Here is a 26,520-nt window from a genome sequence, read left to right as displayed (position 1 = left end):
CTAAATTACTGGATTACAGTTCCTTCTTGTAAATAATTCATACCAGATTCAGTGATGATTTCTCATTACTCTTCCTCCTCTCGATTTTTTGCTTAGAATCAAGGTGTATTTTGAGTTTGTTCTATGCTTACTGTTCACACATGCTGCCATTTCTTACATATTTGTATATGCACTTTGCAGTGGGTTTGGATAGGTTTGACATCGAGCCTGTGTACCTCTACCTCAGACAGTTGTAGTAGTTCGTATGTTTCTCAGCTGCTATCCTTTTTGGTTTAGTCCAGGATATACCTGCAGACCAAATACTCTTGTATGTGTATCCTTTCTCTCTTTATATTAACATGTGAGTCAGAAAGTAGACTCACAAGCAGAGAGTCTAGAAAATTACTTGAATTAGAAGATTGAATTCCATCACATACTAGGTATAATCTTTTAGAGCGCTGCACTTTCGTCTTGGTATGTGAAAAATGTATTACATTACAGATCAGGTTGTGATGTCTAATTTGTTTGCCCACCCATGGGTGTACACATGCACATAAAAGATACATTATTGTTCTGCTCTATTGTATGATGGAAAAGGTTTACACTCATTCTTTCATAAAGGGACTTCTTTAAGGTCTGGAAAAGGAGGGGAAAAAAACAAACCTACTTTCCAGTGAGGAAGTGAAAGACTGTTGGAGATGCGGTGATCTAGCAGCTCTTACTCTGACACCACATCATGCACCTCCAGAGAGACAGTGCATTACAGTGTGTAGCTTCAGAGCACGAGTATTACAAAGAAGAGAGTTTCTGATTTATGTAATGGGGAAAGGGGAGTGGTTAAAACCTGGGCATGATTTTTTTTTTATGTAGGAAGGAAATTAGCTGCCAATCCTGTAAACATTTTCATACATATGTTAATGCGTCCACTTCGTATTTTTATGCAGAGACTATTCAAGTGCGTGATATTTAAGTTCATATGAACTCTACTTCTCCGTCACTTTTCTGACCTCCTTCATAGCAAGAATTGTTCACAAACATTTGGGAAGTCATGATCATTCTGATCATCTCTATCATTCTGTTTACAAAGCACTTGATATAGGTGGCACTGCCTATGCTTTTGTAAGTAGTGCTTTACACGCTGAACAAAATTCTTTGCTTTTTTAGTCTTTTTCATCTGTGGGGACTGGGGGTTCTTTAATATTGCTTCAGGTAGTCCTTTACAAATTTGTAGTGATGTATCTGTACCAGCCTTTATGTTGTCCTCAGCTAGTTAGCATAATTAGCATTAAGTAAAATGAATGAAATGCAAAATGGAAAAAAACAATACAAGAATAGGCTACAACGGGGAGGAAGATAGATTGTGAGCTCTTTTAAGCTGTGAATTTATACGTGAAAAGGTCACACATACACCCTGCTGTTATCTCCATTTTTAAGATACAATCTTTAAAGAAGATTTAAATTATCATTTTCTGTAGATGTGGTCTTGATTTATTCAGCCTCCTTCCTTACCTTCCTTCAAGTAATGTCCTTCTCCAAGTTAAAAATCTCTTCTCACTGTTTGTTAAAGCAATTATAGTTGTAATATGTACAGTAAATTTAATTACTCCTCAGACAGTAATACAAATGGTAAAAAAACTTTCAATTGTATCAATATCTCTACCTTACTATTTTTAAAAATTTTACAGCAGAGTTTTTGACTTCCTTGTTTTAAAATTCAGTAAAAAACTTTTTGGACATAAAGCCCTCAAATAACCATTAAAAAAATCTCTTGTTTGCAGGAAATTAAGATCATGCAAATGGTATTATTTCAGCAAAGGGTTGTTTCAGTTAGAACTTGGCCTTAAGAGGAATCTTTGATTTGACTTCCCTGAACTTGGGAAGAGTTGCCATCTGGTTTTGGACTTTATGATTCAATTCCATTATTATTTTTTAAGCTGTATCATTAGCAGGAAACGATGAAGGGAAACTGTAAAGAGGGCTATGCTGGCACCAAGAAAAAGTATTTTTTAATAAGGTACAAATCATTCAGTTTAACAGGTTTTGTGTTTATCCATATATAGGGTGGGATAGAAATGGATTTGTACATTCATTTTTGACGTGTCTGTGCATAGGAAACTTATAACCTTTCTTACCTGCATTATATATCCAAAGGTAAGTAGCACAGTGTTGTCCCAGAGTTAACAGCTTCAGAGCTGTACAAAAGGTCAGATGACAGGAAGGGCATTAAATATTCCCGTTGTCACTACTGGCAAATGTCGTAAAAGTGCCCATGTTCCTTGTATTGTGGCAGTTTGTCTGTGAAGTCCTTGGACTGCAGCAGTAAACAGTAATGGCAAAAACCAGGGCTTTAAAACAAGGAGTAAAACAGCTCATTTCCAGGATTACAGGAAGAAATGTAGCTGTTCCATTGTGAAATGCTTTCATGATAACTAACAGGGAACTGCTTCAAACATGCTACCTTTTTCTGAAGAGCATAATTACAGTATAACACCAAGCAGCTTTTGCTCCAGCGTTGAGGCATGTGCTGTTTCCCTGTGCTTTTGCAACAGTAGGCACTTCCTGGTGTGCACTTCTTCCCTGTAGCCTGCCTTCATGTTCAGAGGGAGACTCAGCGGATGGATTCTTACTGTAGAAGATGAGCCGGTATATGAAATATCCAAGTGTTAGTAACATAGCACTGCTATGACAAGGAAGTGCTTAGTGTAGGACTATCTCTGGATATACTTGCATTTCTTGCTATGTTCTTCTGTGTTTTCCTGGTGCTCCTACAGATATGTTAGTCTGTTCTGCTGGTGAAGAGTTAAAAAACCCCCAAAACCTATAAGAAAGGCAAGGTGCTAACAGCACCTGAACAGACTGGAGGATCTTGCTTTCTTCTCACAGCCCAGCTAGTGCAAGTCCCCATCTCTCCGTAGCATTCCCCCTTTCCCTCCACCTGTTCTAGATGGTGTTAAATCAGTATTTTTTCCACGTGGATTTGTAAATCTGGAAATTATGATGACCTCACAGCAGACTTTTTTTTTTTTTTTAAATGTTAAATTTCTGGAAAGGTGCCTCTTTTAATAAAAGTTCTTAGTGGCCACATACTGCATATGGAATAACTCCTTCAGTGTTTCCTTTCTGGTCACTGAAGCAAAAGTGAAATCCATTCCTTCAATTTATTATTATTACTACTACTTCACGTTGTGGCATGTTGTTCACTTTTCTTATTAAAACAGGCAGATTGTCTGTGGTGTGCTTGATGTTTGTAGTAATAAGTATTTCTTACCAGCAACTAAAAATGGCAAAAGACTCCAAGCTTTAAAAGCACTGTGTGTTTTTTCAGATTTTGCCTTCTTGATAGGGCTGTCAGTGCTGGACAGCTATTTATTTTCATGTTTTGCATTTTTCCTGTCAAATTATAGAAGGTAAAAAAACCCATAATCATTATGAACTTAGTCAGCAGTCTTTTGGTCCTTTGTTTGCCCTTGCACTGCTTATCTGGAAAAAAGATGCAAAACAGTTGCATGCAATGCACATTCTGGCTGGCATTTGGCATTAAAGAAGAAATTCGCAAATTTTCTTTGAAATCGGAAAATTCTCAAGAGAAATCAATAATAATGTCTCCTGGTGGTATTGGATGCCAAAGGAAAAGAAGGCAGGAGAAATGTACCAGATGAATCTACCCTGGCAGATAGATTTTCCTGTGATTCTGCCCACTGGCAATGTCAGCGCTGAGGAACCACTGAAGTTAAGGGAGGATTCACAGTTCTTAAGTTCTGTTTGCTTAGATTTGCAAGGTGTAAAGGTCATAAAGGTTGACTGTAAAATACTATTATTTGTTCATTTATTTTGTTCACATAGAAGTACTGTCTACAAATTTTACAGTATCTGCAGTTGCAGAAGTATTGAAAAGACCCTTTAAAGTAAAGACCATTTCCAGTTCTTGCAGGCAGCCATGCAATACACTTCATAAACTTGGAAAACTTCTGAAAGGGCTTTCTGCCCTGTCTCTGCTAGAGGGAAGCCACTGTAGAACATTAAGGCTTTGTTAGATATAAATCTTACGCTCATTTCAATCCTAACCTTTCGTAGCTGGTTTCTTCACTGGTAGTTCACCCATAGCCTGGTTTTGAAGAGAACCTGGTAAAGGCAACTACCAGAGCAGTTCATTTGGCTAGGTAAGCTTCCAGGAGGTTCTGTTGAGGATGATTTTTGCCAAGGGCACAGTAGGGTTTTTCTTGCTCGGGATGCTTGTATGACCTGTTGTCTTCATTTTGGGTATACTGTGCTTAAGTTGTTCCTTTCCCATGTTTCATCTGTTTAAAGCAGAGATCATGTAGGCTTTAAAATTTCTTTCTCGTAGGCTATAAAGACAAGTTTTTAGTTCTCTCATATAAGACAATTTCTCCTTTATTTGGATCTTTCTTGGAGTCATCCTCTGCACTGGTTTTACTTAGCTCTGTTGGACCGGTGATTGGAGCTTCAGACACTATGAAATGATCATTCCTGGGCCTTCTGTACCTCTGGTGGTACTATTCTAGTGTTACAGAAATCAGTTTCTTAACTTTTTAGAGCAGCCTTTTCCTTTTTTTTTTTTCATTATCATTTTGGTGACTAACAGTTACTCAGATATGTACTAATATGCTCTTCCTGCTACTTGAAGAAACTTAGAATGTATAGCAAAAAATTACTGTTAGTAGCCCCAAGTTTATCACCTTGTACTTTATACTGGTGAATTTAATCCTGTTTCTGCAGAACAGCAGCTGTAATGGTGATTCAGTTCTTCTTGCATAATGTCTCTGTACTGCTTTTGTTTTACACTGTCTAACATTGTTTGAGCAGCAGAATTCATCTGTACGTACCTGGATTTTGGACCATGATTGTTAACAAAATGTCAGACTTAGTACTTACTTTGTTTAGTCTTGGAGGGACTCCTGTAATAACCTTCCTGCACTCCAGTACTTCTGCTTCCAACATACTGTGTTTTGCTAGCTCCCTACTTACCAGTTATTTACCCACTTTACAGTTCTTCTATCAAGCCTCATTTTCTCCTGCTGAACTAATGATTTGCTGTGTTTCAACATATATCTGCAGCTATCCGTATTCCAGCTGTTTGAAAAGTCCATGCATCTCAGCAAGATTTTGCCTGCTGTGACTTAACTTTGGCAAACCTGCATTGGTTTTCTTTTGTTTGTCTCCATGACATTGATTGTTCTTTCTAATGGTGCTCTGAAGCCTTGGTTTTCTGTACATAAGCACTGCATTTGTTACTCTAGTCAGATACCACATCAGCAGCTTGATAGACCGGTTTTCAAACAGCCTAGCCATGCCTGTAAATATCTGTGCTAGTTCTTTTGGACTTCTGGGGTAGATAGATAGTATCTGTGCTTCACACTCTGCCCCCTCGGTTGTGCACGCTGAAGCTCTTTTCATTTTTGCTTCCACGCTGATAGTGGTAATTCCCATTATCATAGCACCAGGCACCAGTCTCTGTCAGTGTGCAGCTGTCATCATTGCCATTGAAATGAGAGGCAGAAGTGTTTGTTCAGTTTTGGCCTTGATGCAAATTCCCACTAAAACAAATTAGAGCTCTGTACCCATATTGAAATCCAATTTAAGGTGCTGGATATTGCTAGCTGACTGTGAGCAGTAACTAAGGAAGTTGCCTTCCTGAAAGTGCTTTTGGCGCTAATAGATTCTCCTTTATGCATACCATTTTATTTCTTGTAGTGGGCTGTGTGCCGGGATTTTCATCTTTCTCTTCTCCTTGATCATTTCAGTTACTCTAATAAATAATACTGCTTCTTCCAACAAATCTTTCCTGTCTCATTTCTCTGTAGTCTACCGTCATTTTTGGGCATCTCTGTTTTTCCCAGCTAGCAGATACACTTCAATACAGGGGTTTGAGTTGGGGCTGCCATGCCATCATGCTCATATTTGCTCTGTGTTTTTCTTGACCGGACTATTTATGTTGCTTGCAGACTTTAGCCATCAGGGGTTTGAGGCTCAGTTAACAGAAGTTTTGAGGGAAAAAATAGCTGTGAACCCTCATGCTTGAAATATTTCTAATTCTATTCTCTGAAGCACTGGTATTTGTTTACTTCTTAGATCCCCCTTTCCCAGATGTAGAATTTGTTGCAGTAAAAGGTTCTGCACCCTTGCTCAGACTCCGGAAGGCAGAAGATCGAAATGGACCGATCAGGTTTGTCTCTGTGCACTCTTCATGCTTTCAAAAAACATTCTGCAAATTTATGTTACTTACCCATTGGAGCTTTTTGTGGGGCTTAGATTGCGTTTGTTAGCAATGGGAGAAGACTTAAGCTGTAACTCCCAGTTTTTCCTCCCTTAGCAGAGTAATATTTGGCTTCAGACTCTTCCCTGCTTTCTGGAACAAATTTCTGTTTCGGATAATTCTGAGTTTTCACTGTTGGTTTTGTTTGTTTTTTTTCCTTTATCCACAGTGAAGTCACAATAGATTTTTATTGATGGATCCAAGCACAGCTCCACCCGTGTGATTTTTTTCTTTCTTTTCCAACAAACTCATGCAGCCAATACATTTATTTTTTTCTAGGAGCCAGAGGAAATGTTGAACAATGTCTGTATTTATGCATATTCTGAAGTAGTGTTTTCATATTAGTGTATTACTACCAAAATATATTTCTAGAGAAAAAGGATTTACACCTTACTAAGTGCTGTTTGTGATAGAAGGAAATGGTAATTGTAATTCAACATTACACTAAAGCAGAAAACATTTGAAAGCTAATAACATTTCAGGAAATGACTAGTGTAACAATCATTTATGTAGTAATTAGTTTTCCTATGGTTGGATACCATAGAGTAAACATCGTTTTGAGAGGTCTGAGGACAGATTTGATTAATTTTTTACAAATGGTATCTGTCCTCTCCTTCTTTAAACAGAAAAAGTCTTGTTTCTGGGAAATTATGAATCATTTTTAGAGGCCAATGATGTATTGTTTCATAGCTGAACTTACGTGTTAGATGAAAGGAGCAAGAGATAGCCTGCAATAACTCGGTTTGATACTCTTCTGAACTTAAATAAACACGTAAAGTTAATGTGCATGTAATAGGGAGAACCAGCTCTAAGCTGTGCATGCAGTGCTTTTGGTTCAAAACACAATGGAACACACACAGAGAGAAATGTTTTAGTGTAAGAAGTGTTTGTATTGGACATTGATAATAAAAGGCACTTAAGAGGCTACAAATAGAAAAGATAATGCGAATTAATGAATGTCTGATGCTTAGTACATTGAAGTGAGGGCTAATGTTTACTTTTTTTGTTTCACTCTAGTCTTTATCAAGTGATTGTGCTTCCTCTGGGTTTGCAAAGCACTTTTATTTGTGATTCCTTTGCTGCTGCAACTTTCTTTAGTAACACCACTGACGTTAAAGGATATGTGGCAGCTGAATTTCAGGCGAAGGATGTTGCTGATAACATGTCAATTGCTCTTGGAGACAGACATTACTACGGGAAGTTTTATAATGCTCCTTTAAAGCTGGGAGAAGAGTATTGTGTTTTTTTGAGAATAATAAGTGAATGGAATAAGGTAATGGATGTTTTAAATCTTTTTCTTTACACCTGTTGAATGAAATGTTGCTGGGGAAAAAAGAGGAAAATGTTAGCTTTGTGTTAAATTTTTTATGATATTGCTAGGATCTGTTAGTTGACAGAATTAGATTAAATCTGAAGCTCTTTAAATAACTCTTGTAACTCCTTACAGATATTTATGTCATTGTAATGTTGGAGCAACTCTCTATGCCAAAACGCAAACAATGGAAAAAACGAAAAATGAAAGGCCATCACTGCCCTCAGTAATTGAGGGTGTCTTTATTGGGCCAGAATTCAGTGAAATAGATTAGTATGAGAATCTGAAAATTACTCCCTAGCAATGAAAAATTCACCCATTTTAATTTTTAATTGAATCTTTTATAGCAAAATATTCCAGTGCTCCAAATGACAAGGAAAAATGTGTTCCACACAAATGCTTCCACGTAGCAATGAATGTCAACTCCAGCTCCCTTGGGAAAGCCTTGTGGAAAAAAGGATATTACCAGCATTAATTTTTTTATCATTTTAAAACAAATATGTATTTTAATTAGAAACAAATAGTTTCTCAAATGTACATCTCAGCTGTTTTGTGCTCCAGTGTCTTGTCTCCCATGATGTCATTATGTCACTAGTTTTCCAGTTGTTATCTATCTCGGGGGTCAACAGCTTGTAATTTTTTCGTAATACAAGTCTCAGCAGTAGGAAGTTTTGTCTTATGGGCCAGCTGATAGACCTTCCATGTGCATACAGTTCCTGAATGTCAAATGTAAAAACAAAACAAAGCAACCCCTACTAAAGAAAAAAACCCACCGAAACAGTGCCTCACCCTGCCACCCAGAAAAATTAAAATAGAGTTTTGAGGCTTCGTGTGCACAGCACAAAACAAGGAGGAACGCAAAAACTGATCTGTAAGTCACTTGTAAATAACTCTACAATTTTGGAAGCCTACACCGAAATCTCTGTAAGTTGAAACAGTTTCTATTAAGCAATGTACTCTGCCTCAGTCCAAAACGAGTGAAATAAAACAAGTAGATGTAATAGCTGTTACTGGTATCTACTAATCTGTGGAGCGTATGTTTTGTGTGGCATCTACTTTAACAATAGTCTAAGAAGTTTTTGTAGCACAGATAAAGTGGTTTCTGATCCTGATACAAGTCTGTTGTTTGCCATAAATTTTTAATCAATTGTGTGAGGGAGTAAGTAGGGAAATGACTTTCAAAGGCATTCAGTTCATAAATAATGTTAAGTTAACCCAAAATATCCTGGAATTTGGACAACAAACTGTATTTTTTAGAAAAATTTACTCTGTGGAGCAGGATTATTAATGAGTCAAATGTATACAAGTTTAGCCTCTTTAAGCACTCCTAAATACCTCCTTGAATTCAACTTACGCGTGTTCTTGGGTTTTATGCCTTGGTTTCCCTAGGTCTTTCCCCTCAATATTTTCTGATACTGGGGAACATTTCCTATTGTTACTTGTGTTGAGGCTTTTCTTGCAGACACCCGTGCAGATCGCTTATGCATTTCTGCCAGCTGTTTGTTAAACTGCTTCTAAGTTACATTACTCTTTCTCTTTCAAATAGATTATTTCCTGATGTTTCATCTCTAGCATTGCCAGATGTATTTTCTAGGCCACTGACTTAATGGGATATTATTACTGTTACTTGTATAAGTCACTGTTTGCTTCCTTCCATTTAGAATGCATCAGCTCCTCAATATACACTTTCCTGTAGGGCTTTTGTTACTTGATGAAGTACAGAAAGTTCCATACTACATTTATAAATCTTTATTAGGATTGCAAATACCAAGCAGCTTTGATTCCAAGCTCTGCTTCTTTGAAATGGAACTTTGACCTGTGGCTCAAAAGTACTGGTTTATCTTCAATTCTCATGACCTTGTATGTTGTGCAATTGTTGGTATTAAGAAGTTAAAGAAATTGAGAATTATAAATTGAGGGTTGTTGAGTTTTGAGAATTTCTGAAAATCTGATTACTTAAGTAACTGAATTGGATTCAAGAATTAATATTTAAAAGTCTGCTTTTCTAAAAAAATCTGCTGTTTAATTGGTCCTCAATTATTAATACATGTCAAATCAGTATTTTTGTAGTGTGTTTTACTTGTGAACACATTTCCATTTGAATACAGACACATTAGAAATATATGTCATGTTCTCGTTATTGTACTTTTATGTTCTGGCATCCTTTAGAGTCCCTTCTGGTTCCAGACCCCTTCATGCTGAGAATGGTACAATTTGTGTCATACATGCTGCAATATCGTGGCTTTGTAGTGACTTTTTATTGCCATTATTCCTCAGCATACCTCAATGACATATTTTCTTCGTGGTAAGGGTGGGAAAATCAGTTCAGATAAAATTGTGTGGACACAGTTAAGACAAGTAAGCTGTTTACTGAGTCCACATTCATATATCCCTTGCTCAGATCTGAAGGTCCTGTGAAAGGTGTCTACTGTGCAGTTTTTACTTTCTGTTTATTTTTCAGGGTGGAGTATTTAAAACACGTATTTCGTTTGTGCAGGACGTTCAGATGTGTTAAAAGGCTGGTCAGATGATCTGAGGAGATTGTTGGGGATGTACAAGGGAAGCAGTTAGGAAGTTGGAGATAATGGAAATTACCATTTTTCGTATTGATGAATTTGGCAATTGGAATATAGGGATGATGGAGACCAAGGGAGGATTTGAGAACAAGTGAGAATTTACTGTCATTATCATGAAAACCTTACTTAAGTGGGACAAATTGTCCACCCTTGGAAGTGTCCTTCTCCATGAGGGATGCTGCAAATTAAATAACTCAAACCCATCTGGCACCTGTTTTAATCTCCAGTGATTACTTTATGGATTCCATGCTGTGCAGAGAGCCAAGGCTCATAGTGAAGGGCAAGAACTAAAAAAGGTGTTTGGAGTTTAAATTTATTTGAGATTAATTTCTTTAGCATAGCTTTTGTTCAGTGTCAGCATCAGCTTTTTTGGATCAAAGAGTTTTGTGCATGTAACAGAAGTAAGAGCCAGGACTGTGAAAGGTGAAGATGACACACAGTCTTTTCAGGAAAAAAGCAATGGTCTTTTTGGAAAATTGGAATCAAAATGACCCCTACTGTGAGAAAAGTCTGTTAAAATTAGCCTAATAAAAAATAATCTGAGAAAAGTGTATATGCATTTTCTCCAGAACTCTTTTAATTGTGCAGCCATGGAAGGGGCTTCTATCTCCAATTTAGCTACCTGTGAATACCCAGGTTGAAATACAGACTTTGAGATCCATGGATACTCAAGTATTTGGAGGAGTAATTTCATTGATACCTTTCTGGAAAGGTGCTAATTCATCAGAGGAAGGGATTTATAATTTGATTTAGTATAAAGTGCAGATCACTAAACTTTGCTGCTGAGATTCCTCACTGCTCTGTAACTTCTCTGATAGGCAAGAGATGACTGATTTCCTGCAAACTAGAGTATGTCACAGAGGTAGTTATTTCAAGATGATGGCACTCACACCAGTGCCTCCAGAATCTGGCATTTTGTTGAGTTTTTAAATCCACCCCTTGTTCTTTATTCTCCCTTCCTAGGAGGATTTTCTTTGTCAGTGTTTTGTCTTTTTAAATAACCAGAAAATTCCTTTTAAAAAATGAGTTTAAGAAACACTGAGATTCCACAATTCAGCATGCAGATACACAGAAGTAAGATTAAGCATACAAATGTGCCTTCGTCCTTTTGTGCAAGTGCTTCAAAATGTAGCCTTCAGTTTCATAGAAACATACTGTTACCCAGAGCAACGTAATACACATTTTGCCAAAACATGAAAAATACCTGTGTATGTATTCTGTGAAAGTCATTTAGCAGGAAAGTACATATAGAAGCACAACAAAAATAGACTTCACAGTAATTATACAATAGGCAATAGAACTTAGAATAGAACTTCTTGTGTATGTATGAGTGTGAAGTGCTGGGGGAAGAAAGCTCTACAGGGACCAAAGCTTACTGTAAAAAACCCAGACTTGTTAAACAACTCTGCAAAAGCAGACCCCTGATAAACGTTTATTCAACTGCTGTGAAAATTAACAACTATAAGTATTCTATAAAAATTGTTAAAAATTACCAAGCAAGTTGTCATAACTGAAAAAACCCGTACATCTAGCATTTGAAAAACATGCCGTTTAAGTACTGTATTTTAACAAATACATTCTACATGGGGATAGGGTTAATATAGCATATTCAGCCTTATCTTAGCATTTCATAAATTCTGAATTCTTACCCAAGCAGCTTCAAAGATCCTTCCATGTTACTTGTGTGCCTAGGTTGTAGAAAGAAAGGAAGAGTGATGATCTAAAAGACTAGAGCCAGCCTTTCACCAAAGCTCTATCTCTAATCCCACCTTTATAGTTTATAATCTTTTCAGACAAGCTAGAGGCTGCTACCAGGGGAATAACAAACTCCATTCCCAATAGTAATAAAATACAGTATGTGTTGGATGGCTGCTCTTGCAGAGGGTGTTAGTGATAATAGATTTCTTTCATGAGAAACAGTGATTTTTGTTTTCATTTTCAGGTGAGAACTCAGTCCTGTGTTGTTTGGGCACAAATTAAAAGTAAGTAAATTTTTCATTCAATGAGAATAAAGAAACTGTCATGGCTTTGCTTGGCAGCATAAACTAATAATTGATGTGGCTGTTTTTTCATTTGCCTTTAATGGTCAGTTGACTTTGGAAAGGTTAGAGGCAGAAAATTTGTCTTCCACTTTGGTGTTCTGTTCTAATGGATTCAGTAATCCATTCTAAAATGGATTCTCTGGTTTCTCCCTAGTTTTCAGTATTACTTTTTCTATGCATCACATCCAAATCTTTAGAGCAATTTTTGTGTGCAAAGGATTTGAAGCACAGAAGACATAAAATTTTAGAAGCCTGTTTTAAGATAGTTCTATATTGGTTTAAAGGTTTGTTTTTTTTTTTAATTTTCTAGCTTTTAGAAGCCACATTACTTATTTTGCTATGTTCAGGTGGTCCTTGGAGAATTAAGTCCTTTTATGAACTTAGGCAAAGAAAAGACACCATGCAAAAATGAAAAATATGGCTAATTTTTGTACTTGTAGGTACAGTGTCTTAAAAGTATAATGGCATAACTTTAAAAGCCAGTGAATTTCTCAGCATGGTTTTATCTTTGTTTTTGTTTTTGACTATAAAATGTTGCCAGTGAATGAGTTTACCTAAGAATCCACTAGAGATCAAGTTTCCCTCCTTTCCACCATGGTAGAAAGTACTCTCTTCACCCATTTCATCATGTTTCAGCAAAAACCCAACATTTGCCACTCCTGACAAAGAAAGTGCCACCACTGAAGTCCTCTACAAACTCTAAACTCTGCTTTTGCGTTGGAAGACCCACAGATTGGAGTTAGGAAATGCAGTGACACTGGAGAGTGAGACAGTACTTTGGAATGATACTAAATTATGTGGTGCATGGAGTGCTTGAGGTGTATCTCCTCCACTGTTCACAAAACCCACATCTGATTGTTGCTATTACTGATCTTCTGGTGACATCTGTGTGTTTATTTCTAGGTTGCCTTTTGTTGTTTACTTTCATGACCTTGTTCATTTACCACCATGCTTAGAATATAATTTAGGCAGCTTGTGGTTGTGGAGGCTTGGCTAATATCAAGGATTCACTAGGTTTGAGGGCTCTATTGCTAGAGCGCTATAGGCAAGAGCTGAAAATAACTCCAGAGAGACAGAAAACTGTCCTCTTCTGAATTTGTCATTTATCAGCTTACAGAGCATCGTCAGAGGCTGTCTTACTTATAGGTGGATTTTGGTTTGGAGATTAAAAGAATGGACATTGGAAGGTGGGAGTAGGACAGGTCAGGCCTATGGCTTTCTGTCGTAAATCCATTTGCCTTTATATTGAATGGATTTACAGCCAGATGGTGTCCTTGGCATAATGTACTTTTGCAGCTGGAGAGGCTGAGAGTGTTTTTGGCTCACTGAATCCTTGGAGGAGTATTTCTTAATTCAGCTTGTGCGGAAGACAAATCTGTAAATTGAATCTAAACCAAATGGGCCCGTTTCAGATCTCATCTAGACAAAGCTACACATTGTATGATAAATCATTGTCATAAAAAGTGGTAGAAAGCTGTTAAAAGCACGCTTCCTTCTGTCACAAATCAGTAAAATGAATTTTGAGGGGTTTTCACCGAATGTACAATGTGTAGGGAAAACAGTTCTGTCATTTTTATGGAGGCCTGACATCTGCTCTAGAGATGCATAAATTGTTTATGGAAACTGGTGTTACAGTGATACAAGGAGTTTTACCAAAGTGTAACTTTTACCAAAAATGAACATGCTTGTAGGTTGAACAGATTTTCCTTGTAGGGTCCCTGTCTGAAATTCTTTATTTTGCCAGACTCTCAGTAAGTTTACAGGTGCTGCACAGATAAAAGCCTTGCTTCACTGAGCAGTGCTAGGCAAAGATGGTAAACTGGTCAGGTCCTCCTTATGGCTTTGTATGACTTTTTTGTGCTTCAGATCAATTGCTGAGGGTGTTTTGGGTGAATGTCCGGCCAGTTTTGTGCCTCTACATTCAGTGAGCCAAAAAAGAGTTCAATTTAAGTAACAGAAGCTGCTTTTCTGACGTTCAGGCACTTGGATTGTCGTCGTGGACATATACAGTAATTTCACTGAATAAGTGCGATTTTTTCAAGAATTTAAAGTTTTGCTAAAACGTTAAACACTCGTGCTTGCAAGATTTAACAACAAGTAGACTTGTGGAATCTTGCAGGAATAAGATCCAGCATCCTAGATGTCTGTGGGAAATCCAGTAAGAAATAGGTAACCTTTGACTAATGCTGAAAATGGGATAGAGGTGGCTGGAAGGGACTGAGTTTCTATTTTCTCAGGTTACCTTCACCAGTAGTTCTTAGTAATTCTGGTTTTGACAGCAAATCACTGTAAGCCTTCTGGTCTGTCCCTGGGTGGCTTCTGGTATTATGGGCTGGGGTAAGGCTGTCATTGCCAGGTTTATTTCTATTCTGTCACTTGAGGGGAAAAAAAAAGATAGGGAAGAGAAGTCATGCCCAGGTCATAAAAATACTGAAGGAGCTGCAGTGAGTCATTTAATAAAGCACTAGGATTTTCTGGCTCCAGAGACCACCTTGGCATATGATTTAGCCTGAAATTGCCAGTGATGAGAGGGGAAAATGTTGACATTGAGTATCTGAATTTAAAAAAAAAAAAAAAGGAAAAAGCGGGAAACTGAGGGATGGAGGATGGAGGAGTATAATCACTTTTGAGAAGTACACCACTTAATCTTACTTCCTCAACCGGACGGTGACTACTAGATAGTCAGCTCCATTACTACTTGACTGAGCAGTAAGCCCAGCATCTGAGTTTTGTTACAGTACTTTAGCTTTGAACAGACTCAGTTTATCAGTCACCAGACTGAACCTACACTATTTGGTATTTGTTCATTTGAATAGTTTGATATTTTCTTTCAGATTTATCACCCACTCTGCAGTACATGACTGCTTTTGGATTAGGGTCACTTGCTGCTGTCTGCTTCATACTGTTCCTGTCATTCTCAGCGGCACGGTATGTATTGTTATTAACTCCAGTTTTGTAGTCCTCCTGAACAAGGCTTAATGTTTTTTTCTTTTCAAATAGTTTTTCTTGCCAACCTGCTTGGTTTAGGCCTCTTGGGTGGTTACAAACTATTATCAAGAGTTCCTTCAGTGGCCACTAATGCTGTCCATTGCTTGAACTGATGCCTGTATCTTTGCCATCAGTGGAGAAACATCTGAACAGTATAGGGCTCATCTTAATAAAGGAAGGATTCAGACAGTGAATATCACCAGGAATTTAGTTCAGAGGTGTTTTGATTTAATGGCGACTAAATAAATGACATTTATATGCTGTGCTACTTTGAAGTCATACCAACAGAAATGTTGATGTATTTTTCTTAGGTAAGGAGCCAGTTTCTACTCTTCCCAACTTTATTCAAAAGGCCTAAAAGGATTGTTTCTCAGTAGCAGTTGATCTTTAGCTAAAGGCCACAGTAAAAACATGTTAGAAATTTTTAAGAAATTTATTTCTTTCTGTTTTGTGATCCTTCATGCAGGGACAGTAACTATAACTGTCTTCCTTTCAAAGGTAAACCAAATGTGTGCCTTTAAGTAATTGTCAATGTCTATGTATGTGTAAAATCTCTTGACTAAAAAAATATGTCTTTGTTTTAATATGTTTATCTCTAAAAATAGTCTTCTGACTTATGTCCCTTGAAAGCTCAGGAGCCTCCAGCTTGGGGGCTGTGAAGTATAGAGCACTGATCAATTAAGCTGCTTATTTTGCATTCCGAAATAGAAGGAGCTAGTCTTACACAGAGCTGGAGGAAAGTAGCATTATTTGGATTAGTTGTAGTTGTCTAAATTTCAAATCAGTTCTTACAATCTAAATTCCAAAATAAAGGTTCCACAGTGTCTTTCTTTTCTTTAAGTAATTAAAGAAAGGAATTTCAGGATTCCCTTGGCAATAGGATGCAGTGGTAAACTTGAGCTTGCAGTCTTGATTGGGTTTAGTTTTTTGGAAAACATTGTCAGAGTCAGCTTTAACATTTGAGGCAGAAGGGGCTATAACTGTCTTGGTGTCTAAACTAGCACTCCTGGCAGAGGGCTTACTGCAGGAGGAAGGGCGTCCCTGGGCTGTCATGGTGTGAAAGGCTCCTCAGTTATTTCAGTTTCTCTGGTGAAAATGTGACAGAGGCCTATAAATACTTTTAAAAACCGTGTCAAATCAATTAGCATCACAGTGATAGCAGAGCTGTTTAAGCTAATACACAGTATTGGAAGAATCATATATGAGTATGAACTAGTTATGAATGAGTATAGAGAAGATTAGGTCCTGAACTTCCATTTCAGTCTTCTTTTAAAAGGAATGAGAGCAAAAAAACCCCAGGTTATGTGCTTAGGGAGCTGAGGACATTGAGTACATTTGACAGGATGGTGTAATGTGGTGTAATGTTCGGGGCCAGGACTTGATAATTCAACAAGTATCTTTCAGGTCCTTGATCCCATGTACAGAGAAATCCTTGAATCCATTCTCCTGTTTTAAAGAACATCAGACAGAATCCTTGGCAGAAATTAAATCTGCCCTATCTCAGTAGGAGGCAGAGAAGTGAAAACCCAGATGTCATTTGCGATAAGACCCTTCACAGTGCTCACAAGATGTAGCTGTAATGTTCATAAATAACAAATACTCTTTTAGTTTTAAGTAAGCATCAGTTTAATGCATTTCTGACTAAGAATGTAATTTGAAAAAACATGTGAAGTCAGCCTTCTGCCCTGTCCAGTTGTAAAGCCATAGTCCTGTTTTAGGCACTGTACTCCAAGAAAGATGTGGCCCATTGGGAGAAAGAGACAGAGGAACTTGACAAAAGAGGCATGAGATATATCTGATCCAACTGCATGCGGGGTAATCTACTAGTAGTTTGCTTAGCCTGGCAGAGAAGAGATTGCTGAGAAGCATGATACACAAATACACAAAAAGCCATTATAGAAAGACCAACTTCCTCCTGTCCATAGTGCCCAATGGTACATGAACCATCCATGGGGAGTATACCTGTGTGCTTCTGAACAGTAGGAGAGGGAGGCATGGGAACAGATTGCTGCAAATGCTGTGACACCATGGCTTGTGGGTGGTCTGCAAGAGCAGGTTAAACAAACATTGGTCAGGAATGACACAGCTACAGCTGATCTTGCCATGGTCTTGGATTATTCTTGGGGTCCCTGTAAGCTTTCCTGTCTGCAGCTTCTGTCACAAAGAACCACTGTATTCAACTGCTCACCTGCTTGCCACATGTCTGCTGCCTCAGCGATTATATTACTGCAGTGGGACAGATTGTGAATTCCCACTAGCATGGTTGCTGACAGTAGTTTTAATTGTTCCTCAGTAAGTAAAAGTCTGACACTGGATTCACAAAGTGCACAGCCTTACTGATGAAGTCCTTAGATATTATTAATTGTTTTAATTTAAAAAATGCATTAGCCTATAGTTGTTGTTATTAAGGTGCCTTGTCACACATTCACCTTGCTTCATTCCTCCTAATCCTTTGCTTGCTTTTATATGTGATGCCCATTCAGATGCATAAAGACAGTGCCAAAACTTCAGCTTTCTGACGATCTGCATTGGGCATGAGTGTGGTTGGTGCCAAGGTTAACATAGGTCAGGTAGTCATCGGACCCTATGGGAATGCTTCCTACCCATCTCACACTGGCTGTAATGTTCAGAATTTATACCAGCACCGCAGGTCTTCAAAAAACTTCAGAAACTCTGTCATTTACCCCATCAATATGAGTGATGGATATGATGCAAGTTCTCTGTCAGACCCATGCTTGAGTCTTGAATGGTTTATAAGTATTTTTTTTTAACTGGAATTTTTTTTCTTTCTCCAGCTCTTATCTCCACAGCACAGTGCACTCCCCACCTCCTGCTTTAGCCTGCGAGGCTGTACGTTTATCTGCTACAATGGACATGGCACGAACAGGGATTACATCATCATTCCTAGAGACTGAAAATGTCTCTCTTCTCTGATGTGTTATCCCCTGAAGTCAGCATAGAGAAAATGCACTCCTCTTACCAAAGCCAGCATCTGTCGGGTATGGACGTATCTGCATGGCACTTATGTACTATAGCATGGGCAGATGAAACGTGTTTGTTGCTGGAGGCGAGATGTTTATTGTCTCCCCTTGTTACCAGATGGTGTGGTATGTAAAGGAGACCATTCCCTCACAAACAGGTTTGCGTCAGGGACGTTAGCATGTGTCCCGTGTGTTGGCCACAGGCTTTCAGCTATTCCAGCCACGTGAATGTCTGTATTGTACTTTATTCCATGAATAATCCCTTGATCCAGTTGAGACTGTCTGAGGATCAACTGCTACTTTAGATACCTTGGGACACATAAGCTGGCCCATTATAAGAGCAAATACAGATCAACCCTTATATCAGATAAAGTGCCTATTGTGTTTCCAAGTATAAAGGTAGACGACTTTCATCAGTCACTTACAGGTAATGGTACTTCAATAACAGGTACAGGGTTGTTAGCCATGAAATTGTCACACTTCAGTAGTGTCAGCAACAGTTGTGTTCCAGAGATACTGCGATCATTGCTCATAGCAATTAGCAATAATTGCAAATAATATACCAATCTATAAAATTGCAGTTTGCCAAAAAGCTGAGTAGCTTTAATGACATGTAAAACTAATTTAAATAAGGAGCTACCTGTGTTAAGTGCAGTTTTGTTAATCTCTGTCTGTAATCACAGCTGGGTAAAGCCATTAAATCATTGTCCAGTTAATGAGCTGGTGTGTAACATGTGGTTAGAGTCACTTAATAAAGTACAATTAACCCATTTCCTATGGCATACCCTCAGTTAATTATTTTTTCCTTCTGTAAGAAAGAATCAAGTGCCTTTGATTACTTCCTCTCATGTTCAGAAGTTGCTTTGAGATAGATTATTAAAATTATTCTGTTAACTGGTGAAATAAAGAAGCAAGAGTTCTGTTTTTTATTCAGTTTTATCATTTTTTTCCAAGTAATGTTTTGTGTTTTACCACTTTGAATATATGATACCCGTGTTTGGAAATCTACGTGTTTCTGATTCCTGCTGGCTTTATAATTTTAGATGTTCTGTCTCTCTAGGTTGTGTAATTCCTATTTTGGTGTTTAAAAAGGGTATTTTAAAGCATAACAGCAGACTTCATTGTTGGTAGCAGAGAGAAGTTACAATCAAAGTTACATGAGAGAGCTTTTAACTGCTGCATCTAACTGGGGGTGCTTTTTTCAGATCTGGGCAGGTATCTGTTACCCATTATTTCCACTGCTCACTAAATCTGCCCTTCAAGTTAGTAAGTTTTCAGTAGTTAGTAACTGACTAAGAACACCTTTGTCTACATTAGTGATTAACAGTTGGTAACGTTTTCCTTCGATGATTAAGAAAGAACAACTTAACTGTTCATACTGGGCTACTGTTACTTAATTTTTCAGTTTCTTCTGTGGAATTCATTCTCACACATTCCACTCGTAATTCTCTTTCTCAATGGAATAGGTTGCCAAGGTTTAGAGTAGTGGTACAAACTGCAGCACTTCATTCTGGTTCATTCTCCTGCTGCTCTGGTTCTGTGAGACAGTTCATGAGCAGCTGTTCCTGAACAAGGGAGAGCTGGAGAGGCAGGAAATGATTTAAAGAGACAGACATGCTGTCCTCTGTGAAAGAAAACTTACTTCACCTTTTACTAAGACCAGCAGTGTTCCAATACGTTATGCAGGACCAGGAACATAAAGTCCATCTTGTCAATGGGTATAGTTGGAAAGTTGGAGGTCTTCATGTAACCTTCAACAAGTAATTTCTTTTCTGTGTGCCTCTTCTTTACCTAGTTTGGCTTTTCATAATGTAAAGTTTTCAGAGCAAGGTTTCTTCTTAGCAAACATCCACACTTTTGCTGGGACTTACGTTTTGTATTTAATGACTTATTTGGACGTCTTTGCACAGTAGAGTGGCACAGCATACACAGGCACCATACACAGGAATGATCCGATAAGGGAGAAGCGATGAGGCAGGACTACCTGCCATCTGAAGTTTTCCAAAACAGCTACAGTCCTGCAAGTTTCCCGCTTTCCCTCTGCCTCCTTTGTCACTCTTGGCAGACCTATCTCTGGTTGTGAGCCTGTCTTCATCTGTCGTATACTTATCTTTCTTCCATCTTGATCTGTTTCAGTTTAATGTGGGAAGCATAGAGAAATAATTTAGCCTTGCCCTCCTCAGATAATTGCGCAAATGTTAACAGTTTTTTTGTTAGAGCCTCTCTCTTTCAGAAGCATTGCTCTATTGCTCCCAAGCTTTCCAATTATATTTTTAAATTATTTTTTAGGGAAAGTGAAAAGGTTTAAACAGTAGGAAATGAAGAAGTAGCTAGAATAGAAGAAGGTTCTTCAAAGTTCTAATCAGAACAACTATTATAGGACTGGACAAAAAGAACAACACAAAATTATAGTGGCTGTACTTAACTTTTGTCTGTTACAGAAACAAGCTTGTACAGTGAAATTAATCTGGTTTAAGAGTACTGCTAATGAAGGCTCGTTCTCTGACATTTCATTAAAAGGAAATAATGCTGTTATGCTAGAGAGGGTTTTACTGCAAATGTGAACTTTTAGACTTCTGATCAGATAGCTGATTTACAAAAAAAATTATGGGGAAAAGATAGTCCTAGCAGGTGCCACTTTGAATGGGGCTTTGGAGTTAGAAGTGTGTGTCTGTAGGGGTACTTTTGTTACTCAGATTTATAATCCTTGTACTCAAGTTTATGGAGTGATCTAGTGGTGCTGTATTTTATATGTAGCATCCTGCTGAACTAATTGCAGCATTGACATAATCGCACCCTCATGGTTGGAGAAATTCTAGAGACATTTCTAATGATCCTTCACTGCTGTTCCTTCCGTTAACACTGAAATTCTCTTTTTTTCTTCCCATGTTTTTGCTCTGCTTTCTTGGGTATGTGTTTCACACCCAGGCCAAGTAAGGTAAAGCCAAGTGAAGCTGTTCTGCTTTTACTGCTGATTTGTACCCGTTCAGGGTGCTATATTGAGATGCGCTATATTGAGAAACTGTTTGGTTTAGATACATACCCATGTCTGCATTATCTCGAAAGTGTTTTCATCTGTAGAGGAAACAGGAAATTGTTAGCCCTCTGTAAACAATTCTGTGTAAGCTTAAGTTAAACTGCTTTTATCTTTTATTCTGTAATAGTGAGACAACATGCAGGTTACTGTAAAAATCCAGCATTTATGCATGCAGTTGTGATTGTGTCAAATGAAAAACCTTTTATTGTAAAATATACTTTGTACTATGTGTCACTGATGGTTCCTTTAAATCTTTTGTTGAGATTTCTTTGTTCTGGGCATGATAGAGACAGCCAGAAGCCAACCAGGCTTGTTTGTTTCAGTATTTACAGTCTCAATCAATTGTACATACAGGGCCAGATATGTGGGCCAGTATGCCCCTTGTTTCTATGTGTGGTCTTGGATTTAACTGTTATCAGTCACCATTCCTGTTTCCCAGGTCTTGCACTATTTTGCAGGGCCATTTCATATTCAGCAGAATTCAGCCAGAGTCCAGCGTGAGCTGGCAGGTCCATGATCTAGCTCTGATGGAAGTATTTCTGTTGCTAGTGACAGCATTGCTAGGAAGTTAGGAAAGCCTAACTGTTGCATTGCTTTCAAGGACAGAACTGGTACCTTTGGGTGACATTCTGAGGAGATTCTGTGAAATCAGTTGTTGATATCAGTGCAGAGCTCTAGGGGAAAGGAACATGTGTCAGCGCTGCAAAATCACCTCCACAACTGCAGTTCCTGGCAGCAGGAGAAATGACTCCGTGGACAGCACAGACACTTGCTCCTTTTGGGTCTGACAGAGGTGAGGTCTGAGGAGGCAGACGGTGATGACTATTTGTGGTATGACTATTATGGATCTATTTCCATTTTGAGGTTAACAAGAATGGCACTTTTATGGTCAGAAAAAAAGGGGGACTTGCTCTGAAGTTCTGTTTTTCTTCCTCCTTCCCGTCTCCAAATGTTTGTGTGTGTTTTTTCCAGAAATACTGCTTTTGTTCCTGCAGTCTCACAGCTGAGTGAGGAAGAGTGATCTTTTATTGGTGTTTTCCCACCTTGAGGCAGCACAATTGATGTATTTCAGTTGCAGTTCATGTTTTATGTTCCCTGGTGTACTCATTGGATCACGATGTTGTGAAAACCTGTATACGTTATATACGTATAGTATATATGTGTATATACGTATGTAGTTTATTCTGTTTCTTCCACTTCACTTAAGAAGTAACTGAAGATATGGTCAGAATTTCACAGCAAAGGAGGGTAAGTTCAGTTTCTGGCCCGGGAGTATAAAAAATATTAATAGACTGTGGAGAAAGGATTATAGAAATAAAGTCAGTTCTTCATAGAAGGTAATTTTCAAAGGCCCAGATTTTCCTGAGCAGCTTTTAGCCTGGAATGTTTTAGCTTGACTTTGGTGACAGTTCATCTATAGTCTCTCCTGCAGCCATCCTGGAAGAAGTGAAAAGAGAACAAAATGGATTGGAGTAGTATGGTGAAGATGTTTCAACCTCATGGGCACAAATCAGCTGTGCCAATACATTGGATAAAGCCTAACATAACAAGAACATAGGGGTGGTGTAAGTCCTAAGCTTTCCCTTTTAGCTGTGTTAAATAACCTACTTGGTTTGGCTCTTGGCTAATGAAGGTGTTAGGAAGTCCCATTTTGTTTTGCATTCCTGTGAATTGTGACCCATTCTAGGTATTTTATTTCCATGTGTACAATTGGCCAGTCCTTTCCTATAACCTGGAATATTCATTCAGGCATACAAAACCAGAGCCAGATGAATGTGGAATGCCAAATCAGTAGCAATTGTAAATATCTGCTGAGAGGCAGGGAAATAGGGCTTCAACAGCAGTTCTGCATTTTTGTAGTATACCAGTCTCTTACTGGCAGATGAATAAAATTATTATCATGTAATTATGCAGCATGTTTCAGAATGGTGATTTGAGTGTTTTGTGTCTAAATGAAATCTGGCTCCTTCCAGTTCTGTTAAATACTACCTTACTCCCTTTATTCTTCATGGCTTTAATCTGCCAGATGTTCATTTTTATTACAATAAAACAAGCTCAAAATTGGGCATACATCCAGATACTTTGAGGAATTCAACTTTCTGCCCCAGTTTTCAATGAAATTCCCTTGAAATTACAGAATTATCCAGGTTCTCACCCACTGCCACTTAACATTGTTCTTTCTAAATTTAGTGCAATGATACATACTTACATCAGTTTAGAAACTGCTCTTATGTTTTAACTCGAGACAGGAAGAGGAGACCAGAGAGACGAATACATTGTGCATTTTCACAAGGAGATTGAAAGCAGTAGCTGCAAGAATGTTTCCTAGTATGGGCACAGCACTATCCAAGGTCTCTTCAGCCCTGCTATTATTTATCCACTGTTTGTACAGGAGGTCAGTGTGAAGCAAGGTAGATGGGAATTTGCAGCTGCACATTGCCTTTGTGGTGATTCCCTTTTTTGTTTGAAGATGTAATTTCATCCTTTTTTTTTTTTCTTGTTCTTAAAAGATTTTTCTGTTGGTCAGTCCAACAGCATTTGAGATTAAATAGGATTGTTGAGTTCATTTAGAATCCTGTTGATCTCTTCTACTTTCTGTTGGGACTCCTGGGAGTTTGTTTTTTCATCCCACATCCTGATAATTACCACAGCAGGACTGATTCATATTTTTCAAACAGACCAGACTGTTTGAACACATTTTCATGCATTGGCTTTGGGCGTTTTGCAATGAAAAGCCATGCTGTCTTTGACAAGGTATGACAAGTATTTCTTATCCAATAATACGACTTAATGCAAGTGCAAGTTCTGGCTTTGGCCAGGTTCACCCTCCAAAACAAAAGGCAGAGTTTGTGCATTGGAAAGGGATTGCATTTAGAGTGACAAAGTAAGGCTTAAATGACAGTGATTTTGTAATCACAGGAATGATGAACCCAGAATACTTGGTAGACTATAAGCAAGAATACTACCTTAATATGAGAAGTGATCCAATTTAATCCCATTTACATGTCACTGTTTTGCATTTATCCATAAACATGTCCCAGTAGTTGATAGTAAATCAGTATGATAGTGAAATACTTTTGCCTTCAGGTGTTTTATCTGGTACCAGCAATTTCCCTTCCCAGATATTTTCCTAGTAAGTCTGCCTTGACTATTGAGTAATTGCTTCCTGTGTTTAGTCATATCCTAAAATGATCTTTCTGTATGGCTAAAGTCTCTGCAGTCAGGATATGCTTCTCCATAGGAATAACGTCCTGGTGAAAATTGTTTGAAGTGCTTTAGTACAGTGTGTGGAAACTGCAATACCTAAAAGAGATATTATTTCACAACACTGGCCCTCTGCTCTGTGGATATCAGGTGCAATTCCCCCACCCCCCACCCCCTTTTTTTCTTTTTTCTTTTTTTTTCTTTTTTCTTTTTTTTTCTTTTTTCTTTTTTTTTCTTTTTTCTTTTTTTTCTTTTTTTTTCTTTTTTCTTTTTTTCTTTTTTCTTTTTTCTTTTTTCTTTTTTCTTTTTTTTTTCTTTTTTTTTTCTTTTTTTTTTTTTTTAAGATTTCCTGTCCCTTTTGAAACTCTTAGCTCTTCAGTCTCTAAAAGCCTGGAGCAATTACCCTGAACTTCACTTCTATATCCCTTTCCATTGTGGAGGTATGCTTTACTGTGAGTCAAGATTTAGAATCATAGACTATCTCAAGTTGGAAGGGACTGATAAGGATCAAGTCTAACTCCCTGCTCCTTGCAGGACTACCTAAAACTAAACTATATGACTAAGAGTGTCATCCAGACACTTCTTGAACTCTGACAGGCTTGGTGCCCTGACCGCTTCCCTGGGGACCCTGTTCCAGTGACTGACCAGCCTGTCAGTGAAGAACCTTTTCCTAATGTCCAATCTGAACTTCCCTGACACAGCTTCATTCCCTTTCCTCATGTCCTATCTACCAGAGAGAGGAGATCACTACCTCCCCCTCTGCTGCCCCCTGCTGCCCTCATTTGTATGCTTGGGATCTTGGCATCGGTTTGTCCAAGTTCATTTCTGTTAGTTCAATATCTGTCTGCATTATCTACTGTAAGTAACTGTTTCAGTTTTACTGTTTTCTAAAGAAACGATCCTGTTACAAACTCTCTCCATTTCGCCATAATAATGTCTTTGCCTGTAGGCACATTCAAGAGCAACAGGAATCACAAAGTCGTCATGTTGTGAGTTTGGTGAAAGCAGGCAGTTGAGAAGGACTAGAATCCAGCCTCCGTTCTTGTCAGACACCAGAGGATCCAGTGCACTAGTAAACACCGTTACAAATGCTCTGTCCATGCTTTAGGAAGCATGCAATATAGAAGAACCCATTGCACAGTCAATCCTCTGTTTCTTGCCTGCAAAGAGCAATAAAAATCTTTTACTGCTTAGTATGTGGTTAGTCTCCTATGCCTGCTAAGAGCTGAGCTCATTTAACAGGAACGCTCAAGTTCTGTTAGAAATTCAGGTCAATCACAAGATACAAATCCAAGGCAAACCAGGCTTGGTTGAGCTCAGTGTTCGCAGATCGGCTTGTTATCTAAACTCTTTCAGCATGCCTGCAGGCTGTTCTCTGCAGACAGATTTGAACAATTATAGAGTGATGGGTTTTTTCAATACTCATTTGCCATCTGTTAATTCTTAAAACCTGTTACGAGCATCGGAAAATCAGTGGAGCTGAAGCTGGCTGTCTCAGAGAATCACGGAATTGTTTTTCAGTAGAAAAGAACAGTGACATTCTCTGAACTCGTCTCTCTGAATTGAAGAGAAAAAAAATCAATGCAAGTGCAAGCTTTCCTTAAGAAGGACTTACCCAATAGCTGCTGGTCCAGAACGATGACATGTAAGCAGAAGGAGGAGATTACAGGCAGACTCAGGCTTCCTCAAGGAACGTGTTTTCCAAGTGCTCTGGTGTTCTGGGAAAGATGGATGCAGCACAAACAATATCCAGGGAACATGCAGTGCATAGAAGGTTTACAAGCCAAATCTCAGTGTTCATTGAATAGAGGAAGCAGATAGGTTTATGCAGGTATGCTCTAATGAACTGAGCAGTGTAGAAGATTTTAAATGTGAAGCAAGATAATGATTAGATTCATTCAGTTAACAAAAGCCTTTGAGTCTCAGACTTCTACAGTGGGCTTTTAAAGGTGGCCTCTAAAACCATTCTCTTCACGCCACTTTCATGCTCTTACCCATTTATGTTCTTTCCAGGAATGGTGCTGAGTCTGCAGGTACCTACGTCTTTAAGGCTCTGTATTAAAGGCTACTGATTACAGGTCCTTGTGTATGTTAGCTGCAATTTATTATTGTTTTTGCAGCTTATAG

At 38.3% G+C, this 26,520-nt stretch overlaps 1 protein-coding gene across 1 annotated transcript in view; it reads left to right on the top strand.

Annotated features, from left to right (window-relative positions):
* Positions 1–18,311, top strand: part of SUSD1 (sushi domain containing 1) — a 46,421-nt gene extending 28,110 nt beyond the window's left edge. Inside the window, exons 12-16 of the mRNA XM_059833841.1 lie at positions 6,070–6,163; positions 7,271–7,526; positions 12,084–12,123; positions 15,018–15,111; positions 17,967–18,311. Of these exons, the coding sequence (XP_059689824.1) occupies positions 6,070–6,163; positions 7,271–7,526; positions 12,084–12,123; positions 15,018–15,111; positions 17,967–18,105 (623 nt within the window). The 3' untranslated portion in view covers positions 18,106–18,311. The remainder of the gene's footprint in view (positions 1–6,069; positions 6,164–7,270; positions 7,527–12,083; positions 12,124–15,017; positions 15,112–17,966) is intronic.
* The last annotated feature ends 8,209 nt before the right edge of the window (positions 18,312–26,520 follow it).

Source organism: Gavia stellata, chromosome Z, assembly GCF_030936135.1.
Source record: "Gavia stellata isolate bGavSte3 chromosome Z, bGavSte3.hap2, whole genome shotgun sequence".
NCBI lineage: Eukaryota > Metazoa > Chordata > Aves > Gaviiformes > Gaviidae > Gavia > Gavia stellata.
The sequence above is the reverse complement of the archived record's forward strand: the minus strand, read 5'-3'. Positions and strand labels throughout refer to the sequence as shown.